The sequence below is a fragment of the Ahaetulla prasina genome, chromosome 4 (genome assembly GCF_028640845.1).
Source record: "Ahaetulla prasina isolate Xishuangbanna chromosome 4, ASM2864084v1, whole genome shotgun sequence".
In the NCBI taxonomy this organism is placed as follows: Eukaryota; Metazoa; Chordata; class Lepidosauria; order Squamata; family Colubridae; genus Ahaetulla; species Ahaetulla prasina.
The window spans coordinates 37221411-37245564 of NC_080542.1; the positions used below are offsets into that span (position 1 = coordinate 37221411).

Genomic DNA, 24154 nt, shown 5'->3' on the forward strand with positions numbered 1-24154 from the left:
ATGGCCGCTTATACATTTGGTAGTGGGGGCGGGAGTGGGGGAGGAAGGAGAAATCCCCAGAAGAGCCTTCAGGAAGGCAAAGAGAGGACAAAACTCAGCATTTCTCTTTCATGTTTCGGGGGAGGGAATCGATCCCCCTCCCACATCGACATCGCTGCAGCATCCCTCCACCCCCAGCCCAGAGCCCCCCTCCAATCCTCGTTTGCACTGTACGTTTCGCTTTCTGAACCCCCGACGTTTTGCAACATCGCCTCGACAGAACGCAATCCATCCTTGATATGGAATGCAGAGGGCGGTTGACAGCCTGGGCGCGCACACACACCCCGCCCGCCCGCCCCGCTCCGCCAGGATTGATTTACGCCTGCCCTGACGCTTTATCAGCCTCACGAAAAAAGTTTGACCAATCATTTTGCTGGAAGCTCCCAACCCGGCAGTCCCGACTGTACTTTTTCTTGGCTGGGAAGTTGATGCTGGAGGAGGAAAGGGGGTTAAGCGAGAGTGTCGCCTGGTTTGGTGTTTTGTTTTGTTTTGTGTTTTTTTTTTCTCCCAACCAGCTCCCCCCTCCCCTCCCCATATACTCTAATATCTGTACAGCAGCTTAACTAGAGATCTACTCCTTATTTTTTTATTGCTTGTTCGCTCGCTCGCTGGTTTGCTTTCCCCTTCATTGAACCGTGGTGCTCGTAGGATGTCCAAGAATGTCAATTTCTGGAACTCTTAGCAATTACTATGTCGACTCCATTATAAGCCATGACAACGAAGACTCTCCCGCCGCTAAATTCTCTTCCGGGCAGTACTCAAACTCCAGGCAAACTACCCACACTGAACACCTCGAGTTCCCCTCTTGTAGTTTCCAGCCCAAATCCTCCGTTTTCAGCGCTTCCTGGACGCCTCTGCCGCCACACACTGCTGCTACCCTTCCTTCGGTCTACCATCCCTACCTCCAGCATCAAAACATCCCTACCTCAGAAAGCAGGTATCTACGAAGCTGGCTGGACCCAGTGCCCAGAACAGAAAACATAGCAGCCGGGCAGGGACCAGTTAAAACAGAACCGCTGCTGGGACACCCCGGGGAGATCCGTAAACAGGGGACACAGGAGTACCACTTAGACCCTTCTGCTGGAAGGGAAGGGATCGCTTCCAGTCAAAGGCCCAGCTTCGAGGACAATAAAGTTTGTGAAGGAAGCGAGGACAAAAGCAGGCCAGATCAAAGTAAGTTATAAAAAGTGAGGAAGTAAACATCATAAAAACCTAAGAGGGGGTGTCATAAAAGGCACAATGGCAGGGGAAGCTTAAAAAAAAATTTTTTTTTAAAAAAGAGAAATCTCCCCCTTCTCCCATCTAAGCCACTGGTATTAATCTAGGGCTGGGGGTTCTGGAGTGGGTGGTTTGCTCGGCTTAGTGTATTGTTGAAAGTGATAAAAGGATGGGAATTGGACAGTGAGGGTTGGAAGGGACGCGATTCGACTTTGCTTGCAGCCGGTGGCTTGAGGAAGGGACAGTTGCTTCGCGGGATTTGTATGTATAAAAATTGGCTGTGGGGGAGGACAACGATAAAAGGTTGGGGAGAGTATTGAATGAGCCTCGGTGGTGTGTGTGTCCGTATGCATGTTTGGAGAGAGACTAAAGGAGACGTGAAGGATGAAAATAGTGTGGAAAGAGGGGTCCCATTGAGAACTAAGAAGGGAGATTCAGTTCTCCAAGTGTCCTTATTTGCCTTGGAGGACCTCGATCCCTGGTAGCGTGCGCTATCTTCTTCCTTGTTTATTATTGTTTGGATATGAAATGTACATTCCGCGTGGCTATGAATATTTCAGAGCCAATGCCTTCCCTTGTCCCGCCCAAAAACAGAATAAATAAATAAAAGAAGCAAGCTTTATTGGGGGGGTTTCTTTGTTTTAAATTTTCTAAGAGAAATATAGTATAGAACTCTTAAGCTTAATCTTGTCTGCTTCCGCGATTTCATCACTATTATCTCTCTTCCCTCCCCCCACAAACATAGACACCTTCGAGGGAAAATATTGTGAAAAAACTGGGAATAGGATGGGGTGAATCAGGAAGGGAGATGTGACAAAATTTAATTCGAATCCTTTTTTCTTTTTCTTTTTCTTATTTATAATGCAAGGCGAGTGGCTTCTTTCGCCTTGCCCTCTGCCCAATGCCGGGGATGTTTCCAATAAAAGAGTTGACTTCAGTATTGTGATATGTGCGAATTCCCTGATAGTTTCAAATCAGGATGTAGGTTATTTCATTTCATTTTTGAAGGAAAGGAGGATGCTAATGATGGTGATGATGATAGCGGCGATTTTTTTATTTGAATTTTTCTCAAAATTAAAACTGGTGCATTTTGCTAGTGTCTTATCTTGATAGTATTTCATGAACAACTCCTGCCCTTGGGAGTGGACCGGAGCAGGAAAGAAAGATTTGTGTTGCAGAATTGGCAGAAAATCCAGATCAGAAGGAAGGAAACATTTGAAAAGAATGGGAAGATTGAAGAGAAAAGCTTGCCTGGCCCCCGGCTCCCTCACCTTCTCACCGGTCCCGGAATGGAGAGAGGCAGAGAGACCTTGGGAGAAGAAAAAGGCTTAGTTCCTAGAGATCCAAACTGCCCATCATCGTCTGGCATCAAGTTCTGTGGGGTGAAAGTGCAGGGAAGGCAGAAATGCAAAAAAAGCAAAAGGAGAGAAAGACCGAAGCTAGGCTTTCACCGCTGTGCAATTCAGCTTATTCCTGAACTTCTTTCTTGACAGAAAAGCATTACCTTGTTTTTGTAGGTGCATGTATGTTTTTGTGTCTGTATTTAGAAATGTGCATTTTGGGTTTAAGAATAGCCTGCTAACTAAACCTCACTCCCCACCCCCCTTCTCCACACATCCACTCCCTCCCTCTTTTCTTCCTTCCTTCTCTTGTTTTGTTTTGTTGTCTTTTGTTTCCTGTTTGGGGAATTGTGTGAATCGAAAAATAAACTTGTTTTCCTGTGCCAGACCTCATGTTTCCATGAAATGCCAAGAAATCACACGCACATCCATATCCCTAAAAAGGGGACCATTGTGGAGACTGCCATTAAAGATAGGTAGCAGTATTAATTATTAACAGCAATGCCTCTCTTTAATATTTAATTTTTTGCTTATTAGAGTCAGCCACTTCTGTGAAGGAAGTAGTTGCTAAGATTAGGAAGACAGTGAAAACTAAGCTGTGTGTGTGTGTGTGAGAGAGAGAGAGAGAGGGAGGGAGGGAGGAAGAGGGAGGGAGGGAGAGAATGGATTTCATTTTACCCATGGAGAAATGGCGTCTGTACCCCCTCCTGCCATTCAACAAGAATTAAGGCTTACAAGGCTGCTTTTAATTTCAGCAGGAGGCCAGGAAACCAGGCAAGAGCTGGCTTTTCTGCTGCAGCACTCCCAGTCCTTTCCCTTGGTAGCAGAATTCCCTCTGTGTGAAAGAACTCAGTTACTAATGGATTAGGCTAGCTTGTCTTTATATGAACAGCACAACACACATAGACACACACTCACATTCAGCTGCCTTTTTGTTTTTTGTTTTGTTTTGTTTTGCCTTTGGTGAAGATGTGGCCACATCAGACCTACTATAGTCCTGTTTACTCACCTCTAGCATTTTATTGACCTGGCTTCTAGCCACAGTGTTTCTCCTTCTCTGCCCCTCATAAAAGGTCTCATGAATTCTCCAAATCAGGGCTGTTACTTCTGAAACTCTGCTTGGGGTAAAATAATATCCTTGAGCAGAAGGCACTATATGCCAATGTTGGGGAGACTCTTGTGGCTTTCAAGAGAGGATACCCCCCTTCTCCGTTTGATCCCCTACTTTTCTGGATTAGGAGGCACATGTTCTAGACAACAGACAAGCAATTTGTTTCTCCCTTGTAGAACAAAAAAAAGAAAGGAAAGAAAAGAAAGGAAAGAAGGAAGGAAGGAATTTCTGTTTTATGTCAATACTGGCAGAAAATATGCCTTTCACACCAATATTTAAAAGATATATGTGGATTGTTTACCCATCCAAATACCATATAAATAGATTCATTTAAAACATTTCCATAAAGGGCCATTTTCCTTCCTTCCTTCCCACCTTCTTTCTGTCTTTTATACATAAATAAATATATTTTTCTATCTCTTAATTAAATTACTCACTTTGATTCCCCCTCCTTTCCTTTCCAAACTCTTGTTTGCTATTTGCAGGTCAAACATGACTATTTTGATATGCGGGAGATATATTTTGTACATCTATTATTGTAGGTAAAACTTGGTAGGTCTCCATTGCAAATTAGCTTGTCTTCAAATAATTCAAAAGTTGGTCCAAAGAGATTTTGAGAACCTTGGAGGATTTGGTGTCAATTCCTGAATGACCCTGTTTTTTGGGTTTGTTTTTTTCCCCTCAGGTAATCCAGCAGCCAACTGGTTACATGCTCGTTCCTCCAGGAAGAAAAGATGCCCCTATACAAAGTACCAGACCCTGGAACTGGAGAAAGAATTTCTGTTCAACATGTACCTCACCAGGGACCGTAGACATGAAGTGGCCAGGCTTCTGAACCTGAGTGAAAGACAAGTCAAAATCTGGTTTCAGAATCGCAGGATGAAAATGAAGAAAATGAATAAGGAACAGGGAAAAGAGTGAAACCTCCTCCTCCTCCTCCTCCTCCTCCTCCTCCTCCTCCTCCTCCTCCTCCTCCTCCTCCTCCTCCTCCTCCTCCTTCTTCCCCCTTTCTCTGTTCTACCCTAATTTTCATCCCTCCTAAACTTAGATGGTTTTTGATGGCCAATGACTTCCTTCTCAGCTGTGTTTGAGGTGACTTCAGAAGCAAGCAAGCTAGAAAGAGGCCTCCTTTTGGGTGGCAGGCAAAGGATTCAGAAGACTACACATGCTTGTTTTCATTTGATATCCTCCCCACTTTTAAAATATATTTACTGACCACTTCAACAAGGAACAGTAAGGAGGGTGGGGGTGGGGGAATGCTATGCACAGAAAGGTAATTGTTGACAGGCAATACTCTGTAAGCATAGCTACTTCCTTTTGTTTGTTAGACCTTCCCAAACTTGAAGTGTTCCAAACAGTGTGAGCTTCAAATCCCCTCTCCCTTGCCAGAATAAATGAGAATGGGGAGAGTTGTAATTCAAGGCATTAGAAAGGCAGTCATTGCAGGAGGGTTGCTTTGAATGCTATTGATTAAGCCAAGAATAGGAAAGGAAAAGAAGGCTGACCTTAAACCTGCCATCAGCTAAGGGCATGTCCTCCCCCACCCATCCCAGGCTGGAACTGGATTGATCCAGAATCAACAACTGTACTGATGCCCAAGTGAACCCCAATTCAACCTCCATACCACATTCTTTTTCTTAAGGCAGATAAGATCTCTCCCCTCTATTCATAGAGTACAAGGAAGAAAACTCCAGGAAAACCATTTATGAACCATGAACTTTTTGAGGGCTTGCATTCAGAAGGCATGTCCTTTCCTCCCTTAGCCTGTTGGATGAGCAGCTTTTAGAAAGAAAAACAAAAAATAGGTTAATCAGAACATTGCCCCAAGCAATGCCCAAAGCAAACTTTCACCAGCATCTGGGGGAAAACCACATTCCCTAATTTGCTTATTCCTTTCCTTCTCTTTATTTGGTGTTGGATAACTTTCCAGTTTGCTCACATTTCTCCACTAAGACATTTTTAAGGAGATAAGGAGGGTCAGAGAGCAAAAGCCTTTTGAGCTGCATGTGAAGCTAGATACCTAAATTTGTAAAAGCAGGGGACTCTTTGCTTTTGGTAACTATAATTTACTAAAGAAAAGAGTTACAGGTATCCAGAAGAGCACTCAAGTACCAAGTAGAGGATCTCTGAGTCAACCCTCACTTATCCAGTTTCACAGAGAAGTTTTAATACTTGAATGTTGTAGGATCCACCTCTTTTCCTTGTCTTGGAGGATATAACCACATTTCACATTTATTCCAAGGCAAACACAGAGTGACCCAAAAGGATAGTTGATTGCTTTTAAGATAGAAATTGCTTTCTTTGATTTTAAATACTTTTTAATATCTCCTTTGTTTACAAACAGAAAAACAGTCCCATTAGATAAAAAGGGGGTTCCATGTCTTTGGTAGCCCCATTCTTCACTTTTAAATAATCAGACTTGGGATTTTGTTTCTTTTAAGATTATTGAAGTGCAACCCCACCTTTTGGAGAGCTTGGATGGAGGGAGTTCAGGGAGGGGGGTTAGGTAAGTTACTTTAGTGCAAGGCGCTTATATGGTGTGGGAGGGCTGTCGTTTCTGTAGGGAGAACTGTTCGTGAATGTGCTCTTGTGAAGCTTCCTCTTGTTTTCTGTGGCTTATAAGAATGTAAAATGGGGCTTAAGCCATTTTAAGCTTTTAAACAGTTGCAGAACCAGACAAGACTCTACATTTCTAAACTGATTTCCACTGCTATTATGCACTCCCACTTTTTAAATATAACCCCATTCTAAGGTGAGAAATTTTCATAACATAATAGGGGAGAGGAAGGGGGGGAAAGGGGGAAATACTTGCCTAAATGTAAGGCTCTTTCTCTTTGTAGACAGGAGTCCCAGAAGAAAAATCTAATTTCATAGAGTGATGTACAGAATTTTTCTACCATTGTTTTTGTCTGCCGTCATTTTTTCAAAATTTGATAGGCAGATTTTAACTTTACATTTCAAATAGCATTGCCTGGTTTGAAGGATTTTCTGAAATGGCAAGCAAATAAATCTTTTACTCCAGCACGTTTTTTAATAATATTTTAACAGGTTTTTGAAAAATTGCTTCCTGGGGAAGGGATGGGGTGGGGAAACAAAAACTTGAAATGCCCACATCCTAGACAAGTTGTCTTGGATCAGGAGAGAAGGATTGCTGGGCAAATCCTCTACAAAGCAAACAAATTGTTGCCGTGGGAGAAAAATATAGGACATAACCTAGGCTTAAATTCTGCTAGCTTCATACAGTTTTCAAAACCAATTTTATATTGAGTTTTAAAGAAAAAAGTCGGAGCTTCTGCGTTTATTTGTTTAATTTCTCCTAATAAAAAGAAAGCTGGAAGTATTGTTTGGTTTTTAGATAGCACTGCCAGCATTAGAGCGTATTGCACCAGCTAGGATATGGGAGAATTTGGAGTGGTTTGGTGGTTTATCCATGGCATTTATTTGCCTCCAAAAGCTGACCACACACCCCGAGCATTGCAGAAAAACTGCTCTGAAATTCTCTCCAGATTAATACAAACATTTTGTAAAGAAAAACATTTTCCACACATGTTATTAGCATATTAACTGATTTTAGACATAGACACGTTCCTAGACCTTATTAGTGAAGACAAGAGATGTTTTTGAAAGCTGCATTTTTGGTAATGCATGGATTAATAAGAGAAACTAGTTGATTTCATTAGAAAAAAGTCTCTCTGTAGAGGAAAAATGTTGAAAAAATATTGTTTCTTCAGTTCTATAAGGTCAAAATGTATTTTCTACAGTTGTTTAATCCACAGAATAAAAATCGATTTAAAGGGGACCTTGACCTATATCTCATTGTGTTATACTTCTTCTAAAACTGCAGAAATATTTGCACTTGTGTTTGTTTTTCTTTAGTGGTTCTTTAGCGTGTATTATAAAGATATTTTAGGTTTGATTTGGTTTGTTGGAGAGTCTCTCCTTTGTCCTTAGAAAAAACTCATTCTCTGTGTATTTTTATTTCTTTCCCTGTGAAGTCGGCTCCATCTCTGAATCTCTTCAACAAAACAGAAATAAAGCAATTCTCTGTCTTTCAATTTAAAAGAGTCTTTCTTGTTACTTTTAGACCAGTAAACAAATCATAAAGGACTGATGAATGAATGAGAGAATATGTGTGAGTGAATGAATGTGATGTTTACCTTGTACAGGAAAGAAGTGTAGACACTGAAGGTTGTTTTCCGCAGGGATGGAAGGGTGATGATCCAGAATTCTTCAGCTTCAGAGAAGGAAGGAAGAAAAGAAGGAAGACCAACTAAAAATTTTCCAATGCCCAGTAACTGTCTTGTAATTTTAACCAAAAAGTAACTCAGATTAAAAGAATAATATTTTAGATTTTGCCAAAGTCACCTGGATATCTTTATTCTCTACTCAAAAGAAAATCATGCATAGTTGTTTCCATTTTTGTTTATATCCAAAATCCATGTAATTGTACAACTTCTTGAAAGATTATGAAGCCTTTAAAAAAAAACAAGCACATTATCTTCATTACCAAAGACATGCATGCATGTATGTGTATGTATTTATATATACACACACACAAATATATATATTCCAAAAGGAGAATGAAATGATTGCTAGATGCTGGATATTACTGGAGTAGAAGTGGGAGAGTAGCTTGTCATAAAAGAGAGAAGAAAAGTCTGTGCGGTAGGCTGCAATAAAAGAATATGACCGCCATAAAACTTTATAGGGTATAAATTTCTGAAGGTTAAGGAACTAAGCAACTGTAAAGCAAACAAGAGTAGGAAACTTTCAGAAGCTCCTAAATTACCAGAATGTCTTTCTATGGTGGGGGAAGAGGAGAAAAAAGATGTAGGGGTGTATTTTTGTCGGTTTCACCCAGAAATAAGAAACATTTAAAAAGAGGAGGAAAATTAAACGGGGCGGGGGAGGGAGAAAGAAAGCATTTCTTAATTTATCCAAAGCTTGTGGGTTCTGTGAAAACCCTGTGTTCTGGATTGCTTCAGCCTTTGTCCGTCATTTCTTATCACTTTCAAGTTGCCAGCATCCTGGATCATAAACTCTCAGCAACATCCCCTTTCCTCCCCCTCTCCCCCAAACACCCTATCGCCACCACCACCCAAATGTAGACACACCACTCCAAGTCCTGGCCAGACGTCTGGTTTTGGAAAGCTTTTTCTGCCTTCTTTTTAATCTATTTACAGCCCAAGCTTTCCCTTCCAGAGCAGAATACTTCAATTGTTTTGTCTCGGGTTTTGAAACAATGGTGGTTTTTCAAAAGCAGAATCCCCGTCTCTGTCATTTATTGCCCTGAAAACCACCGGATGGAAAGCAACTCAGTAGAACTAACCAAGAATTCTGAGGAGACAGTGGTCACTTTCCACTTACAGTCATAGAAGAAATCTTATACACTCCTCCATGATTTATCATTGGTAACAATCGTTTAAAATGCACACAATGGAAAAGAAAAGATGGGATCCATAAAAGCATCACAACCAATCTCCCTAACCCATCTTTGCTTATTACCATCTATTATTTTTACGGGCGTCTTACTTCGAATGGTCGTTAGATGGTGCTATCACTCCATGGTAGAAATAACCCGACCGCAGTGTCTTTCCCTCTTGAGTCTACAACACCTTGATTTCATTACGAACAATAAACGGAATTGTTGCTCGAAACCATTGTGAATAAATCCCCAAGCATAAAATATAGGACTAATCACGGCGATCTTTCTGCAGAGTTTCTTCTCAGAAGGTATCAATACTCGGTCCATTGGAAGGAGAGCAAAGAAGGAAAGATGAAAACTTGTCACACAAAGGCCGCCAGAAGATCGCCGGCACACACCCCGAACCAAAGAGTGTTTGTGTTTGTATAATTGTTTCTGCACAATTCCATTTGTCTTAACAGAGCTTTGTGGGAACAATTTGATGCTGAACTTGTTACCCAGAGTATGATTAAACGTGTGTGTGTTTGCGTTTGCGTTTGTGTTGTGTGCGCGCGCGCTTCTGCTTCCCACCTCCCCTCTCTGTGTGTGATTGTAAGCAAATAGTATTTTAACCGCATAAACGAGACAATCCGAACAATGTTCTTTGGCCCCGCTACTTGTTTTGTGATGTCAGAAGGATTTGATAGTTATACCGCTATTTTCAAAATGTAGGATTTATTTAGCTAGAGAGGAAAGATAGGTCACAAATTCTAGGAGATGTTGTCATGCGTTGTCCAGCCAACAGAGATCTGGGCATACTTTGACGGGAATCATTCTAGATCATTATATAATATGGCAATTTTATGAGAATCATCATAAATATCCTTAAATATTTGCAGTATTGTCGAACTGTTAATTCTCCAGTGTATTTGTCCAGCTTTTGAAGAATGTGGAGGAATTCTCTGGCAACATAAATTCCAGAATATCTTGTGCTTAGTTACATTAGAAAAGGATAGGGACCTTCTATATGAATCAAAGGCAAATTTACCTGTGGTTCTTTCAAAATACAGTTAGGACCAAGTAACTCCAACACCACACTCTTTCTTTTTTTAAAAAAGGATATAGATGTGTATTTGTGTGTATGTAAAAGTATTGGTGCACATGTGTGCTCATGTGCACCAATATCTATATACATGTTTCTGTGTGTAGGTGAAAGAAGTATTTTCCAATGTCTCCTTCAAAAGCATTGTCAGCCCACAAAGGAACCCAATAGGAAGGGAAAAAAGAGATTAAAATCTAGAATCAAAAGCCATTTTAATAAAGATGTTTTATAAAGAAAAATGTACAAAAAAGATAACAAAATGTCAGAAACAGTCAAGATTCCATAAACTGATTAAACAACATCCAGCAGATTTTCTACATTACAAAACTAAACTTCAAGGGAAAAAAGAGAGAGATTGGATGTGGGTAGTCAGAAAACAAGAAAACAGAGAGTCCCATCCTCCCTTTTGTACTGGAATTCCTGGCAATGTTCAGCAACTCTAAAATAGATAAAAGCTGCAATCTTTTAACCAGATGTACTTTGTGCTAATTAATAGGAAAAAAACCTTCTTTTTTTTAATCCACTCACGGAGCTATAAAACAATGAGAACTTACAATTTACCAAGTGATGTATTTTGGGGAAAGATTTTCTAATAAATCTTTCCTCCGCTGGGTATTTGTAAATTATATTCTCACTTTCTCTAGTGGTTTTTTCCCCCTTCTCCCCTATTCCCTATAATAAAAACATTTGCCTTTCATCAGAGCCCCAAGTACAGTATACCAATGATTTAATGTTGATGACAATTCTTCATAGCATATCAAACACTAAATTGCTCTGCACGTTGGTTAAAATGCTAACTTCCAGGATAACTCAGCTATCTTATCTTGCTTCTGGTTCCTCTTTCTCTCTCTTTCATCCCCATAAGCATACACACACACACACACACACACACACAAACACACACAAATGAAGACTAGGCGTATCCTGGTAGTAAGCATTTGCAGATTAACAAATGCCTTCGGAGATGTCAGCCAGGTAGATCTCTCTCTCTCTCTCTTTTTAAATTCTGGTTAAAATGGACCGGTTGTAAATACATACTGGTTGTGGGGAATCATTTTTGAGAAAGCTTTTGGAGCAATTCTTATTCAGAGATAATACCTATTATATTTAGTGGTGTAGGACTGCATGTCACAGGTAAATGTCAGAAAGTTTGTCGCTTAGTTGTTAAAGAAATACTGGGGCTAAGTTCTCAGTAAAGATCCCAAAGGTTGTCCTATAAATCTACGAAAATATTGGAGAAGGAAAAAGCTGGCCTTTGTTTTGTGCTGTTATTTATGGATAGCAATAATCAAACTTTTTTTTAAAAAAGCATTTCTTCCATTCAATGGACAGGAAAAGAAAATATAGAAATAAAAGCTCTATTTTTAAGTACTCATTGCAAGTATTTCAAGGAATTATTATCTTTTAGAGGGGTGAAGGGTTGGAGAAAAAAATAGCGTGTAAACAAATGAAACAGACTTAATTCTTACATTTAAAACATAATTTTAAAGCCTTCTCATTTTGCTTTGTTTCTTTCCTTCCTCCTTCCCTCTCAGCTGAACACATACGGTAATATGAATTATTCCCCCCCCCACAAAGATATATCTCAGCATTTTGACTAAAAGAGGTACAGGACTTTGAAATGGTTTCTTTTCAGAGGGCTCTTCTGTTTTTGAATGGCATTATTTGGATTCATCTTTGGGGTGTTAACCAAATATAACTGTATGATGGTGGGAAGGTGCAGTAAGAAGAGAAACTGGAGTGTTTGGGCCCTTTTCAAGATTCCCAATACAAAAAGTGAGATCGCAGCACAACAATCTGTAATTTCAGATAATGCAGAAATGCCATAGAGATACCAGGGTGTAAAGGAGTGCCTGGAGAAACAAGCTTATATAGTAGGGGAACTATATTTGAGGGTTAGGAGTGGCATCTTTTGAAGCAGGGAAAACACAGAAAGCTCTAACAAAATAATTGCTGATAGAGCTAAAGGACTACTAGAATTTATTTTCGGGTGGTGGGATTGTTGAGTTAGCAAAAGCTAAAAGCAAATTAAAGCTATGTCAGGAAAATAGGAAAAACTCCACCTTTCTCCTGTAATCTCACTCTTGTTATCCCTCCGTAGCCCTCCATTTTTCTCCAGCATCCTTCCCAGTTAAAAAGCACCTTGTGGTTTGAACTAGGTTTTTTTTGGGGGGGGCTACTTCTGAGGATTGCACATGTGAAAACTCAGTTAAGAAGACTCACAACTGTGTTGGTTGGGAGCTAAAGGGAGGTGGGAGATATCTTCCTCTCTGCTGGAACTGAAGAGGATAGTGGTGGTGGGAGACATAACAGGAGAGTGTGGTAGGAGGGGTGATAACAGGGAGCTGAAAAGTCAATGTTATATATGAAAAACTATAATCATTTTAATTCAGTATTGACACCCCAACATCTTGCAATAATGGTGTTTAGGCGCCAATCGAAACATGGGTTTTTATAGCTCTGGAAGAAAGAACTCATAAAAACCCTCTAACAGCTTTTTATGTAGTGCAATATAACCAGCAAGAACATCTTGGAGTGTGTGTGGTTTTGTTTTGTTTTGCTTTTTTAAATATTTATTTGTTTGACTCTCTTTCTGTGTGTATGTCTGTGTTTGTGTGTCACCACATCTTTTTACTCAGCTTTATTTTGTGTGTGCAGTGTAGTTTGTTAAATAGTTTAAGGCCCTATCTTTTTGGGAAAGAGGCCGTTACAAATGGACCATTTCTTTCTTTTGGCGCTGATACTTAAGCCTTTATCAATAATAAGGAAATTGATCATTAAAATGTTAAATCTGACTATCTCGTTTGTTTTAAAATATGTTGAGGCTACAGGACGCAGTAGGATTTGATAACTTGGTATTAAAATACCAATTACATTTATAGGAGGCTTTTAGAAAAAAAGAGATAGCAATTAAATCCGGCCTCTTTTTACAGTTTTCCAAAGCAACTCTGACATTTTCCAAAGGGCTAAAACTGCCTCGTTAAAATAAAATTTAAAAAAAAAAAAGAAAATTAACGATGGGAGCAAAGCCTCTCTTTAATTTTTCGACCCTCCCCAAGTATCAATCTTTTGGGTGGGCTTAGGTAGATGATTTGTCGCGAGGCGAAGGCGAGAGATATCTCATTAACGTAGATAGTTTAGCATATTTAATCTCTATATTTACCCCACCCACCCCCTCCCTCTCTCCCTCGCGCTCTCCTCTCTCTCTCTCTCTCACTCTCTCTCTCTCACTCTCTCTCTCTCTCTCTTTCCTTCTCTGTCTCCCACTCACTCTCCTTCCTGCTCGCAGGCTGTTCAGAGTCCGTGTGGAGTATGTGGAAACCAATAGGATGAGGGTTCCGTAATAGATGCAAATGATCCAGAAAAGACACTGCGAAATATGAACAAACTCATTTGCTCCGAAGTAAATCACGGAAAACTGTTTATGAACTGGCACCTCGCCTTGGAAATGTAAAGCGAGAACTTTTTTTAAGTGCCGATATATATACATATATATTTTAAGGGGGGGTTAAAGAAGAAGGTGGAAAAAAAGAAGAAAAAGGAGAAGAGAGAGAAAGAGAGACACACATACAGAGAGGAATAATAATAACAACAGTCACAAACAACAACAGCAGCAATTTTAAAAAGCGGAATCCGATACCATGTTCATTGGAAAAGAGTTTTGACTCCATCCTCAGGATTTTTTTAAAAAAAATCTATGCATATCTGTATATATTCCTGGAAATCACAGAGATCCGTGGGTTGGCGTCTCTTCGTTATCTTCTAATATCCTGTGGCTTTTCATCTCCCCTAACCCTGGTACCTAGATCTAAACCTATTTAAAATAAGCTATTTATATGACAATGAGTTCCTATTTTGTCAACTCCCTCTTCTCCAAATACAAAACTGGGGACTCCCTGCGCCCCAACTTCTACGATTGTGGGTTCGCCCAGGAACTCGGAGGGAGACCGACCGTGGTGTACGGGCCGAGCACGGGGGGCACTTTCCAGCACCCTACCCAGATCCAGGAGTTCTACCACGGGGCGTCCTCTCTCTCCAGCTCCCCTTACCAACAGAATCCCTGCGCCGTAGCATGCCACGGAGATCCCAGCAACTTCTACGGCTATGACCCGTTGCAAAGACAAAGCCTCTTCAGCGCTCAGGAATCCGACCTGGTGCAGTATCCGGATTGCAAGCTAGCCTCCACCGGCCTGGGAGAGGACGCGGACAATTCGGAGCAGAGCCCGTCTCCCACACAACTCTTTCCCTGGATGAGACCGCAAGGTGAGGAGGCATCTCAGGAAGGGCCAGGCGCCCAGCCGCCGAGAAGGCATTTCCTGAATCCATAAAGCAATTTCGCCTTCCTTTTTTCCCACCTCTTCAACTATCTTTCATCCCCTCCCTCCTTCCCCCCTACCTCAACCCCTGGTTACTTTGTACTGTTTTATGAGCGCAAACTTTTGCACCTCTGAATTGCTTTATCGCTTAATTACCCTGAAAGGAACCTTTTCTCCTGAATGGAGAGAACTGGACTTCTCTCCCCTCCTTCTTTCAATCAGAGAAGCTTCCCCTAAAGTTTATGGTACTTTTACAACCTCCGAGACCCCCTTTTTGTGTCTCTCCTTGGCGTCCTCCGCCTCCTCCCTCTCTTCTCTCGCCGCTTTGGTTATTATCTTTTAAATCTCTGGAGATGCGAGGGGGGCAGGCGGCGGCGGCGGTTGTTTTAAGGGCCGGGGAGGGCTTTCTTGCCAGAAACCTGGGATGTCGGGAAGGGAATAATTTCCGAAAGAAAATGACAGGGATGGGTGGAAAGGAAAGAGCGAAGTGAGCTACCCAGGAACCCGGGTGAGATTGGAGTTCGGGCTAACAGAGGAGGGAGAGCATCTGTGGACCTCTTCGTCAGTGCCTCTCTCCATCCATAGCTGTGTAATTAACCTCCCCTTTGTACCGTACAAGAAGGGCAGTTCCGCCGCTGCCTTTGTGTGTCTGTATGTGTGTGTGTGTGTGTGTGTGTGTGTGTGTGTGTGCGCGCGCGCGCGCGCCTTTCGCTCTCTCTCCCTCTGTCCCTAATCTGGTGGCTGTGTCTTCTCAATCTCCTTTTTTATTTCCCCTCACCCCAGCAGCCGCTGGACGGAGGAGAGGCCGGCAAACCTATAGTCGCTACCAGACTCTGGAGCTGGAAAAAGAGTTCCTTTTTAATCCTTACCTGACCCGAAAGCGGAGAATTGAAGTCTCGCACGCCCTGGGACTGACCGAAAGGCAAGTGAAAATCTGGTTTCAGAACAGGAGGATGAAGTGGAAAAAGGAGAACAACAAAGATAAGTTCCCCAGCAGCAAATGTGAGCAAGAAGAATTGGAGAAACAGAAAATGGAAAGGGCTCAGGAGGTGGAAGAGGGCGGAGAAGCACAGACGGGGGACAAAAAGTAGGCGCTGGAAGACTGGACAGGCAAGCCTCAGAAAGCCGCTCCCCACCCCCGTCCTTCCATTAATTCCAGTTAATGTGAGCGGTGGTTCCGACGGGGGGAGGATAAATACTGCTTGGGGAGGGGAATCTCGCCTTTTATTGCTGTAAAACAATATAGCTGTGAGCGTCTTCTTCTCCTGGTTGTCCTTTGATACATACAATGAACTATATATTTAAAAAAAAACCCGAGACATCCTGGGGTCTTTTTAGCCTTGTTGTTTGTTATTTTTCATCTTCTGGCCAGTTAAGAATTAGTAATAGTGTAATGCAATAGCTTCTGTTAACCATGGCTGTGAAAAATTTCCCTCTCTCCCTTCTCTCTCTTTTTTCTCCACCTCCCCTCCTTCTCTTCCCCTTCTCTTATTTGAGACCAGTGCTATGGAAATGATGTACAAAATATACACAACATTGCACTTTTGAAGACTTTCTTCCTTACTCTTATTTTCTTTTTTCTCATCCCTCCTCTGAAATACACCTCTCTCTCTCCTCCTCCCTCCCTCCCTCTCTCCCTCCCTCCCTCTCTCTCTGTTTGTGTGTGTCCCTCTCATTCCTTGTCTCTTTCTGCCTTTTTCTCGTGTTGTGGTTAAACTCCCCTTCTGCAGGTAGCTCTGAAAATATACCCAACAACATGAAACTGCCTATTTATGCTGTAGTTGTCTTCATTTTTGATTGTCACAGACCCTCTTACCTTTTGGATTCTCATTTTGTTTTCTTTATCTGTCTTTTTAAGTGTTTTTACCTTTTAAAAAGGAAAGAAAAAGGAAAACAAAAGAAAAATAAAAACTGTGTTTCTCGTTTTCTCTCTTGCCTTTCCCATTTAGTTGGCATGCACACAGTGGAAGAAGTTGTAAAAAGTGTTTTTCCCTTCTGTTTTTTTTTAATCTCTTCCCCCCTAGGTTTACTGTGAAAAAAGAGAATGTATACTGTATATGTGAATTACTTTATTGGGGGTGGGGAAACTAATGCTATATTTTGTTGTTCTCTCTTCACCTTGTTCTATTGTTGAAGCTGGAAACAGCAGAAGAAAGGAGTTAAAATAAAGTTTGCAAGCCACAATTTCCCCATGACATTGTTCTTTTTTCATTCTGCTTAACACTTCTTCCTGGACATCTAGAAAACAAGGGTTGGGAAAATAAACACATCCAAAACAGCTACTGCCATTCAGGAAAGCCTTCTAAGAGATACAGAAGAAACTTATGGCTTTCAGGGAAAAATACACCTGAAATTTTGGTGGAAGTTTGGGAAAAGGGAAGGAAAACAGAGAGAGAAGATGGATTTCTTTTCCTTTGGCTTCAGGTTAGGAGATTGGCTAAATATTTTTAGTTTCAGAAAAGTTATACTAAAGATGTCTGCATGTGCCTTTATTTTGTCACTGCTGAATTCTGGCCTTGCTGCTCCTAACAGGAGACTTAATCCCCCAGCTACCAGCCCAAAGGACTCTGGAAGCTTGTCAGTTTTGCTACTTCCCACCCTTCCATGAGGAGCTTCCTGATATGTACATGCCCCTCCATATCCCTCCCCACTTTTTTTTTTTTTTTGGCAAGTTAACCTTGAAAAGAAGACCTCACCCAATCTGCAAGGCCAGTTTTCTTCTGATTTGTCAGAGAGGGCTTTGATAAGTTTCAGTGCGTGTTTTAATTTATTTTCTTTCTGCCCCCCCCCTTTTTTTTCCTCTGGAAGCTTTCCTTGCTTCCCCAGCAAAAAAGCAGAGTAACCAGCTGGTCACATTTTCCTTCTCCCTATAATTGAGTCCAGCAGAAGAGCTGACACGCTTAAATAGAGATCTGTTGTAATCTTTCCTTCGTGCGCCCCCCCCTCTTCGCTCCCCCTTCCGCCACCAGAAAAAGCAAAGCGAGCTCCGAGGCTCAACGCCTGTGGCAGTGGAATAAATTACATATAGAATTGAATGGCATTCAGAAGGGGAGCTACTGGAGCGGGGAGGGATGGGGAGGTAGCAACTGAAATAGTAAATAGTATGTCTCCCAATGCTCGGATGGGCGATGCTGGTGCGGGTCAGAGACTGTATCGTTGCGGGGGGTGGGGATGGGGAGCGGCGGCAGATGCCAGTGGAATGTCGGCTTATAAAACCCGCCCCGAGACCGCGAGTTAGGGCGGGCATCTCTCCTCGCTCTCTGACTCTCTCAAGCCCGCGTTTTTCTCTTGGGTACTAAGCAGGAGGGAGAACAGGGGTAGAAAGGAGAAAATTATATTTGTATGTGTATCTCCAGTCTGGAGAGACTTCAAAGAGAGAGGAAACACAAAATCAGACCCATGGAAAGAAATTTTCCTGTGTAATCCCTAAAACTGCCTTTCTTGCTTGGATTGACCAAGTGGATCCGTTTCTCTACTATTGCATCTCTCACCGTTGATTTCGTGGCATTTCTTCTTCTCTTCTTGCCCTAGCTTGTCGCCACTACCCACTGCAAATCTTTCTTATTTTCTTTGCCACGCCGCCTCCCTTCTGCATCTTTTCCCTGCTAGCTTCACTTCAGAACTGATACAGACTGTGGGTTACTGAGTCCGCGCGCATGATTTCGCTCCTTCTCGCTTCTAGCTTGGGAGATTCAGTATCTATCCTATCATCAATAATGCATCGTATTGTATAAATTCCGGCCACTGCTCCATACATAGTGTTTTTCCCCTTTTCCATATTACAAGGGGGGGGGGTTACAGTTTCAGTAGGGGGGAGGGAGAGTTGGAGGGGAGGAGGAAGGTCGGAACGGATTGGTGCTATTCAGATCACGTGGACAGGAGTCACGTGGCCAAGGGAGGAAAAAGGGGGTCCTTTTTGGTGTAAATCTGGAGTCTAATTCCGTAATATATCACGGTACCTCGTAAAACCGACACTAAAACGTCCCGGCCTACAAATCACCCGGCCAGATTATGAGTTCATTGTATTATGCGAATGCTTTATTTTCTAAATATCAGGCCGCAAATTCGGTTTTCCCCTCCGGAGTATTTCCCGAGCAAACTTCTTGCGCATTCGCTTCCAATACCCAGCGCACCGGCTATGGCTCCAGTTCCACGGCCTCTTTCGCTGCTTCCATGCCTGGCCTCTACCCTAGTGGGGGAGGTATGCACCCCCAGCCCCCCGGCATGTATTCCAGCGGCTACGGTCTGGACACCAGCTCCTTCAACATGCACTGTTCCCCCTTTGAGCAAAACCTCTCCATGATGTGTCCGGGAGACGCGTCCAAGCCCAACTGTAACAAAAGCGACCAGAGGGACACGGACTTGCGGCACGAAAGCAACTTGCGAATATATCCTTGGATGCGAAGCACAGGTGAGATCCTTCGGGAGAAGGGTGGAGGTGGCGGGAAAGCCTCGGGGAGAAACCAGGATCAACGGCCGGGGGAGCGGGGGGGGGGAGAGGTAATATTGGGGGTGGGGGGGGAGGATAAGATGGTGCTGAACTCCTTTTATGACGTTTGCCTCCAAAGGAATCTCTCCCACCCCTCCCCCTTCTCTCGTTGAGATCCCCTACAAAAGTAACCCTTAAACAAACAAATGGTTAAATATTTATTTCTTCTGTTGTTTCCTGTATGCCGAAGACAAGGTGTTTTCGGAAAACCACGCTGTACTATTAAGAGGGTGGGTGGAAGAGAAGAAAGAGGCAGACTATGAAAAAGTCGGTCTTGTTTCACTTTCCTTCCCTTCCCTTCCTTAGGGATTGCAAACACATTATTTCAGAAGTTTCTCTCTGATCCTCCTGCTCTGGAGGTTGATTCTTGTTGATTGCATAGCCATCAATTTCGAATTCACAGTAGAAATATTTTTTAAAAGACGGGACACACACACACATACACACACAAGTAGGGCTTGTTTTGTTTTCAAAAGGGCCATTTCATCAGAACAGGAATCCATCCTCTTTCTCTCTCTTACACACACACACACACACACACACACACAAACTGCTTTTCCTCCACTTAGGATGTGCAATTGCAGATGCACTTCAGACTCACCAGATTCTGGAAATTGGAAAGAGAATCAGATCATTCCCACCCTTTATCCAATTAAAATATGTGCGTAAGTCAGATTTTGGAACATGAATGTACATAAGGGACTTGTGGAACCAAAGGACTTCTTAAGAGTAGAACAGATGCACCGGTTGAGCTTGTTACACCTAATATCCCCTTTCTCAATTGTGTGTAGACTGTATTAAGTACCAGCAGTCTTACCTGCCTACTTTTCTGTGTTTTACCTAATGTTGTACTGTTGTTAGGAAAGGCAATGCAAGTTAAACTCTAAGGCACCTTGCAAAACCCAGAGGGAAGAAAGGAAGCTTCCATCACTGGGCTTTCTAAGCTCAACTGTCCTTAACCCGTTATAGCACCATTATCACATCCAGTAATAGCTCTGTGCTACTCTTGAGAGCCAGATTTCTCTTCCATGCTTGGTGGGATTGGTGATTCCCTTTCTTACTCCCACAAATCAACTCCATTATACCAATTACTGTTACAGGATCCCAGTAGAACAAGCACATTGTATTAAAACCAACAGAGGCAGACTTCTAGGGAGCACAGAACACTTCAAGCTTTAAGTGGAAGGAAATATGTTTAAGTTGCAATCCTATGCACTCATATCTGAAGGGAAATTAATATTTACCTCTGAGTAATCATATGTAGGACCCACTGTAAAAGGTGATCCGCCTCTTAATATTGCCTTTTTAAGCTTATGCTTCTTAAGAACTAACAGGTGGAAGAATGCATGAGTCAACCATTGGGAGATCCTCCCTCCCCAATAATTGAATGTAGGAAAATTGATTATAGACTTTTGTTGGACCCAAATACTAAGGCTAGAGATGAGAACATTGCAAAGGGCCAATTTCCCACATTCTTCTACAGATAGAATGTTAGTGAAAGTGGTCATTTCAGTGTGAGAAGGAACAGTCTGAGACTGTCCACAGATCAATAGGCAGAAAATTAAATGGATGTCTATAGGAATAGGAAGGACTCCCTCTTTGGCAATTCTATCACCCATGACTATTTTGAACTCTTCCAATTTTCTAGTGATAGTCCAGTGTAGCTTTCCTCACTCCAATGTCCTTTGGATGTGTTGACTACATCTACCATCATGGTCAGCTACAATAAAGCTGTAGTTGTGGAGACACCTGATTGGGGGATGCCCTGGTAAAGTTCTATTTAAAACTACTATATGCCCCATGTAGTTATTCAATACCTCTGGAATGGAAAGTGGGGGCTGAGGCAAAAATTCAGGCTAGGTCTCTATCCAAATGGCATGAAAGGAGACCAAAGGAGATGAGGGGGAAACAAAGGCTATGTGTGTATGAACATGAAGGCACAGTAGCTTCAGTAATTTCAGGGGCCACCATAATAGATTAACTTTTCTTTCTTATTAGGTAATCCATAAACCATGGTTTAGAGATTGTGTTGTGGGGTGGACGTGAGGCAACCAACAAGAACTTTCTTTTTTTCCTCCACTTTATAGAAACCAGCAATAGCAGCAGCTCCTGGTAGCTTGGCAAATTCGTCTTTATGCTTTAGTGCTGGAAGACAAGACAATATTGAAGGACGGAGTACAAGCAAGCAGGGCACAAGGCAGGAAACCCCCCCACACCTAATTGAGAGTCTGATGGTTTCTTTCCCCATTTTGACAAATGCAATGAAAACTGGGGTTTATTTCCACTGTCTCTTATCTCCCCCTCCCCCGTCATGCCCCCCACCTCCTGCATTTCCTTGCGCCTTGCTTGGAATAGGGAGATTCCACTGCCGAAGCAAGATTGGCCATTTACAGCCTTCCGTTCAGTAGAGTTTACAACTCACATTCCACAGACAGCTTATTTTTTTCCTCTTTATATCCTGCTTTATTGCTCTTTTTACCCCCTTTCCCTTTTTGCTAAACAATAAACATAACTAAGTTAATCAACACATTTCAGAGAGGTAAAGTGGGGGGTCTTTTAACTCTGGCAAGTTAAAATCCATTTATTCAAAAGCCTTGTTAGTTGTATCAGGCCAGCAAGAAATGACTGCAGAATTGATTTCTGGTTTGAATCCAGATTCTTTGGATGCCGGAGTAAAATAGTTGTGGTCAAAGACAGGACGCTTGCTTTGAGGAATTCCCATATCGACTAACTGAGTCCAGCAGCTTCCGAAATTCCTAATGAAAAAATCCAAATACCATTTTTCCCCCCTCAGGGGAAGGCGTAGAATAAAATAAAACACAACCTGGAAAAGGAAGGAAGTAACTTTACCCTAACATTAACCTTCACTGACTTAAATAAGTTTACCAGATGTGAAAATTTTTGTAGGGAAGAAATTCCTTGTAATTTCATCCACCTCAATTCTTGCATGATTTAACTCTTATCACACATCTTATGAGAAAATAAGTAGCAAGCTTTTTAAAGAACTTTTCTTTCATGCTTGCATTTCAAGGAGAATTTTTATTGATCTTTATTGGTAGTGACAGGAATCTTGACATTTTAAAAAAATAATGCATTGAATCTTCCTAAACAAAATTTGCATCACCATTAAATTTTTCCGAATTCCTTCAGTCCTTGTCCTAAATTCAACTTGATATGCCTCCAAATCAGTATCAGTAAACTTAAATTGTGCACCTAATAATTGTGTTATTTATTTGAAACTATAGAACTGAATATTAAATTCCTGCCTAAAGAAGCTGAAAAAGATTCATTCACACACTTTTCTATTAATTTGTTTTAATGGTGACAGAATACATAACAGATTTTATATAAGGAAAATATGTTATTAAAACTAGGTAGTTTAAAATATATGTATATTGTGAATATGTCTGCGGGTAAACATGTTAAAACACACACAGAGCACAGAAAGAAATAAAAAACCAAAATAAGCTTGTAAAATTCTATTTTATTATTTTTCAGGAACTGACAGAAAGAGAGGCCGCCAGACCTATACCAGGTACCAGACCCTGGAACTGGAGAAGGAATTCCATTACAACCGTTACTTGACCAGAAGGCGACGCATTGAGATAGCCCATGCTTTATGTCTTACAGAAAGACAGATCAAAATCTGGTTCCAGAACAGACGGATGAAGTGGAAAAAAGAAAACAAACCTGCAGGGCCAGGCTCAAATAGCCAGGAAAAACCAGAGGCTGAAGAAGATGAAGAAGAGTGAAAGAAAAAGGGATGAAAGTGGAAATGGAAGAGAGAATGGAACTGAATGGAAAGGGAGGGAAAGGAAAAAGGAAAGGAAAGGAAAGGAAATAAAGAAAGATAGAGAGAGAAAGAAAGAAAGTAATCTGACCGCACTGTTACACAAATTTAGACTAAAATGTAAAAATTAACATAATAGACTGTACATTGAAACAAGAAACAAACATCTAAGCAAACTGAAAAGATTCTTTCTTCTGCTTCTTGACACTTGGGAAACTACCTATATTAACATTACTCTCTCTTATTTTGTTTTTGTACAACAACAAAAAGAAATCTACCTATTAAATGTCTCTTTAGAATCAAATCTAGGTAACTGTTTTGTTTTTATGTGGGTATACATATAGTCCAAGTATTTGTAAATTTTCTTGTTTAAAACTTCTCTCTTTTTGATCCTCTTGTAATTTAAAAGAAATGGTTTATGAAGTAAAAATGTGGACGTGGTTAGCACTTTTCCTTAGAAAACCGTGAACTCCAAATATATGAAGGGAACACAAAACTTAGCAGAAGACGATTGTTGTACATAATTCTATAAGATTCCTGTCTTCCTCTTCGTAGGTTTGTGCCTCTACGTCTGATTACTGGTGCTGTTTTTTTGTTTGTTTTTTCTTGCTTATTTTATTTCATTCTGTTTTTGTTGATGTATATTTTTACATGTTTGGCAATGGACCACTTCATTTTTACTGTCACTAGAGAATCTGAAATTAATATTGTGCTGAGTAAAACCAATGTATATGATAGATAGCAAATTCTTTAATAGTTTACCAACCTTTTTGATTTGTATTCTGTGATTACTATGCGTAGAAAAGGGGAAAATAATTAAAAATAACATTATGAATATTGTGTCCAGTAGTGACTGTATTTTTATTTATTTGTCAAACTTATATGGCGTTCATCTCACAGTACGAAGTGACATTGAGCTGCTTTACATGGGTAGGAGATATCATTTATTTTGTGTGAACAGGGAAGCTTTCCTATGTCCACCAATTGTTCCCTAAGCTTTGAGAGCAGATTTCAAATATTCCTTCCCAATTTCTACTCCTATTTTCTTCCATGTATTGTTATGCATATTTAAAATTCCTTTCAATTCTATTGCAAAAATCCAGCATCCTCCACATCACATCATGTTAAAATCACAAGTTATTTTATTCTCACTGCATACCCGGCATGAGCTTACCAATGTCAATAGTTTGGTCACTTTGGGGACAGAATGGAGGGTTAAAGTTTGTGGTCGTCTGCTTAAGGGTTGACTACAAGAGCCTTGGTTAAGAAAAGAAGAGAAACTGTGCCCTGTAAGTCCCTTTTTCTCAATCAGCTTCTTCAAAAGACAAAAGAACAGCAAAAAAGA

The 24154-nt window shown here is 41.3% G+C and overlaps 3 protein-coding genes and 1 long non-coding RNA gene across 5 annotated transcripts; 3 read left to right on the forward strand and 1 right to left on the reverse strand.

Annotated features, from left to right (window-relative positions):
- The first annotated feature begins 427 nt into the window (after positions 1 to 427).
- HOXB9 (homeobox B9) lies at positions 428 to 7726 on the forward strand. Its single transcript, XM_058184003.1, has 2 exons — positions 428 to 1212; positions 4394 to 7726. The coding sequence occupies exons 1-2, from the start codon at positions 699 to 701 to the stop codon at positions 4627 to 4629; spliced, it is 750 nt and encodes a 249-aa protein (XP_058039986.1). The 5' UTR covers positions 428 to 698; the 3' UTR covers positions 4630 to 7726.
- On the reverse strand, positions 6589 to 15537 carry LOC131198863 (uncharacterized). Its single transcript, XR_009155176.1, has 4 exons — positions 15400 to 15537; positions 8074 to 8181; positions 7866 to 7942; positions 6589 to 6696 (listed from the first exon to the last, which is right to left on the reverse strand). It is a non-coding gene; the product is annotated as an uncharacterized LOC131198863 (long non-coding RNA).
- HOXB8 (homeobox B8) lies at positions 13310 to 17135 on the forward strand. Of its 2 annotated transcripts, none has more exons than XM_058184006.1 (2): positions 13310 to 14477; positions 15314 to 17135. In XM_058184006.1, the coding sequence occupies exons 1-2, from the start codon at positions 14051 to 14053 to the stop codon at positions 15619 to 15621; spliced, it is 735 nt and encodes a 244-aa protein (XP_058039989.1). In that variant the 5' UTR covers positions 13310 to 14050; the 3' UTR covers positions 15622 to 17135. The 2 variants fall into 2 exon arrangements, with proteins under 2 accessions (XP_058039989.1, XP_058039990.1); XM_058184007.1 differs by having other exon boundaries at positions 13311 to 14477; positions 15317 to 17134.
- A 1299-nt stretch (positions 17136 to 18434) lies between these two features.
- On the forward strand, positions 18435 to 23686 carry HOXB7 (homeobox B7). The gene is made up of 2 exons (XM_058184010.1): positions 18435 to 18941; positions 22518 to 23686. Exons 1-2 carry the CDS (start codon positions 18542 to 18544, stop codon positions 22769 to 22771), a joined length of 654 nt encoding a protein of 217 aa, XP_058039993.1. The 5' UTR covers positions 18435 to 18541; the 3' UTR covers positions 22772 to 23686.
- The last annotated feature ends 468 nt before the right edge of the window (positions 23687 to 24154 follow it).

Excerpts from the sequence above, each read along its gene's own strand:
- HOXB7 (XM_058184010.1), top strand. The coding sequence starts at position 18,542 with ATGAGTTCATTGTATTATGCGAATGCTTTATTTTCTAAATATCAGGCC. Across the intron at positions 18,942-22,517 it reads TCCTTGGATGCGAAGCACAG|GAACTGACAGAAAGAGAGGC; the intron begins GTGAGATCCTTC and ends ATTATTTTTCAG.
- HOXB9 (XM_058184003.1), top strand. The coding sequence starts at position 699 with ATGTCAATTTCTGGAACTCTTAGCAATTACTATGTCGACTCCATTATA. Across the intron at positions 1,213-4,393 it reads CAAAAGCAGGCCAGATCAAA|GTAATCCAGCAGCCAACTGG; the intron begins GTAAGTTATAAA and ends TTTTCCCCTCAG.
- HOXB8 (XM_058184006.1), top strand. The coding sequence starts at position 14,051 with ATGACAATGAGTTCCTATTTTGTCAACTCCCTCTTCTCCAAATACAAA. Across the intron at positions 14,478-15,313 it reads TCCCTGGATGAGACCGCAAG|CAGCCGCTGGACGGAGGAGA; the intron begins GTGAGGAGGCAT and ends CCCTCACCCCAG.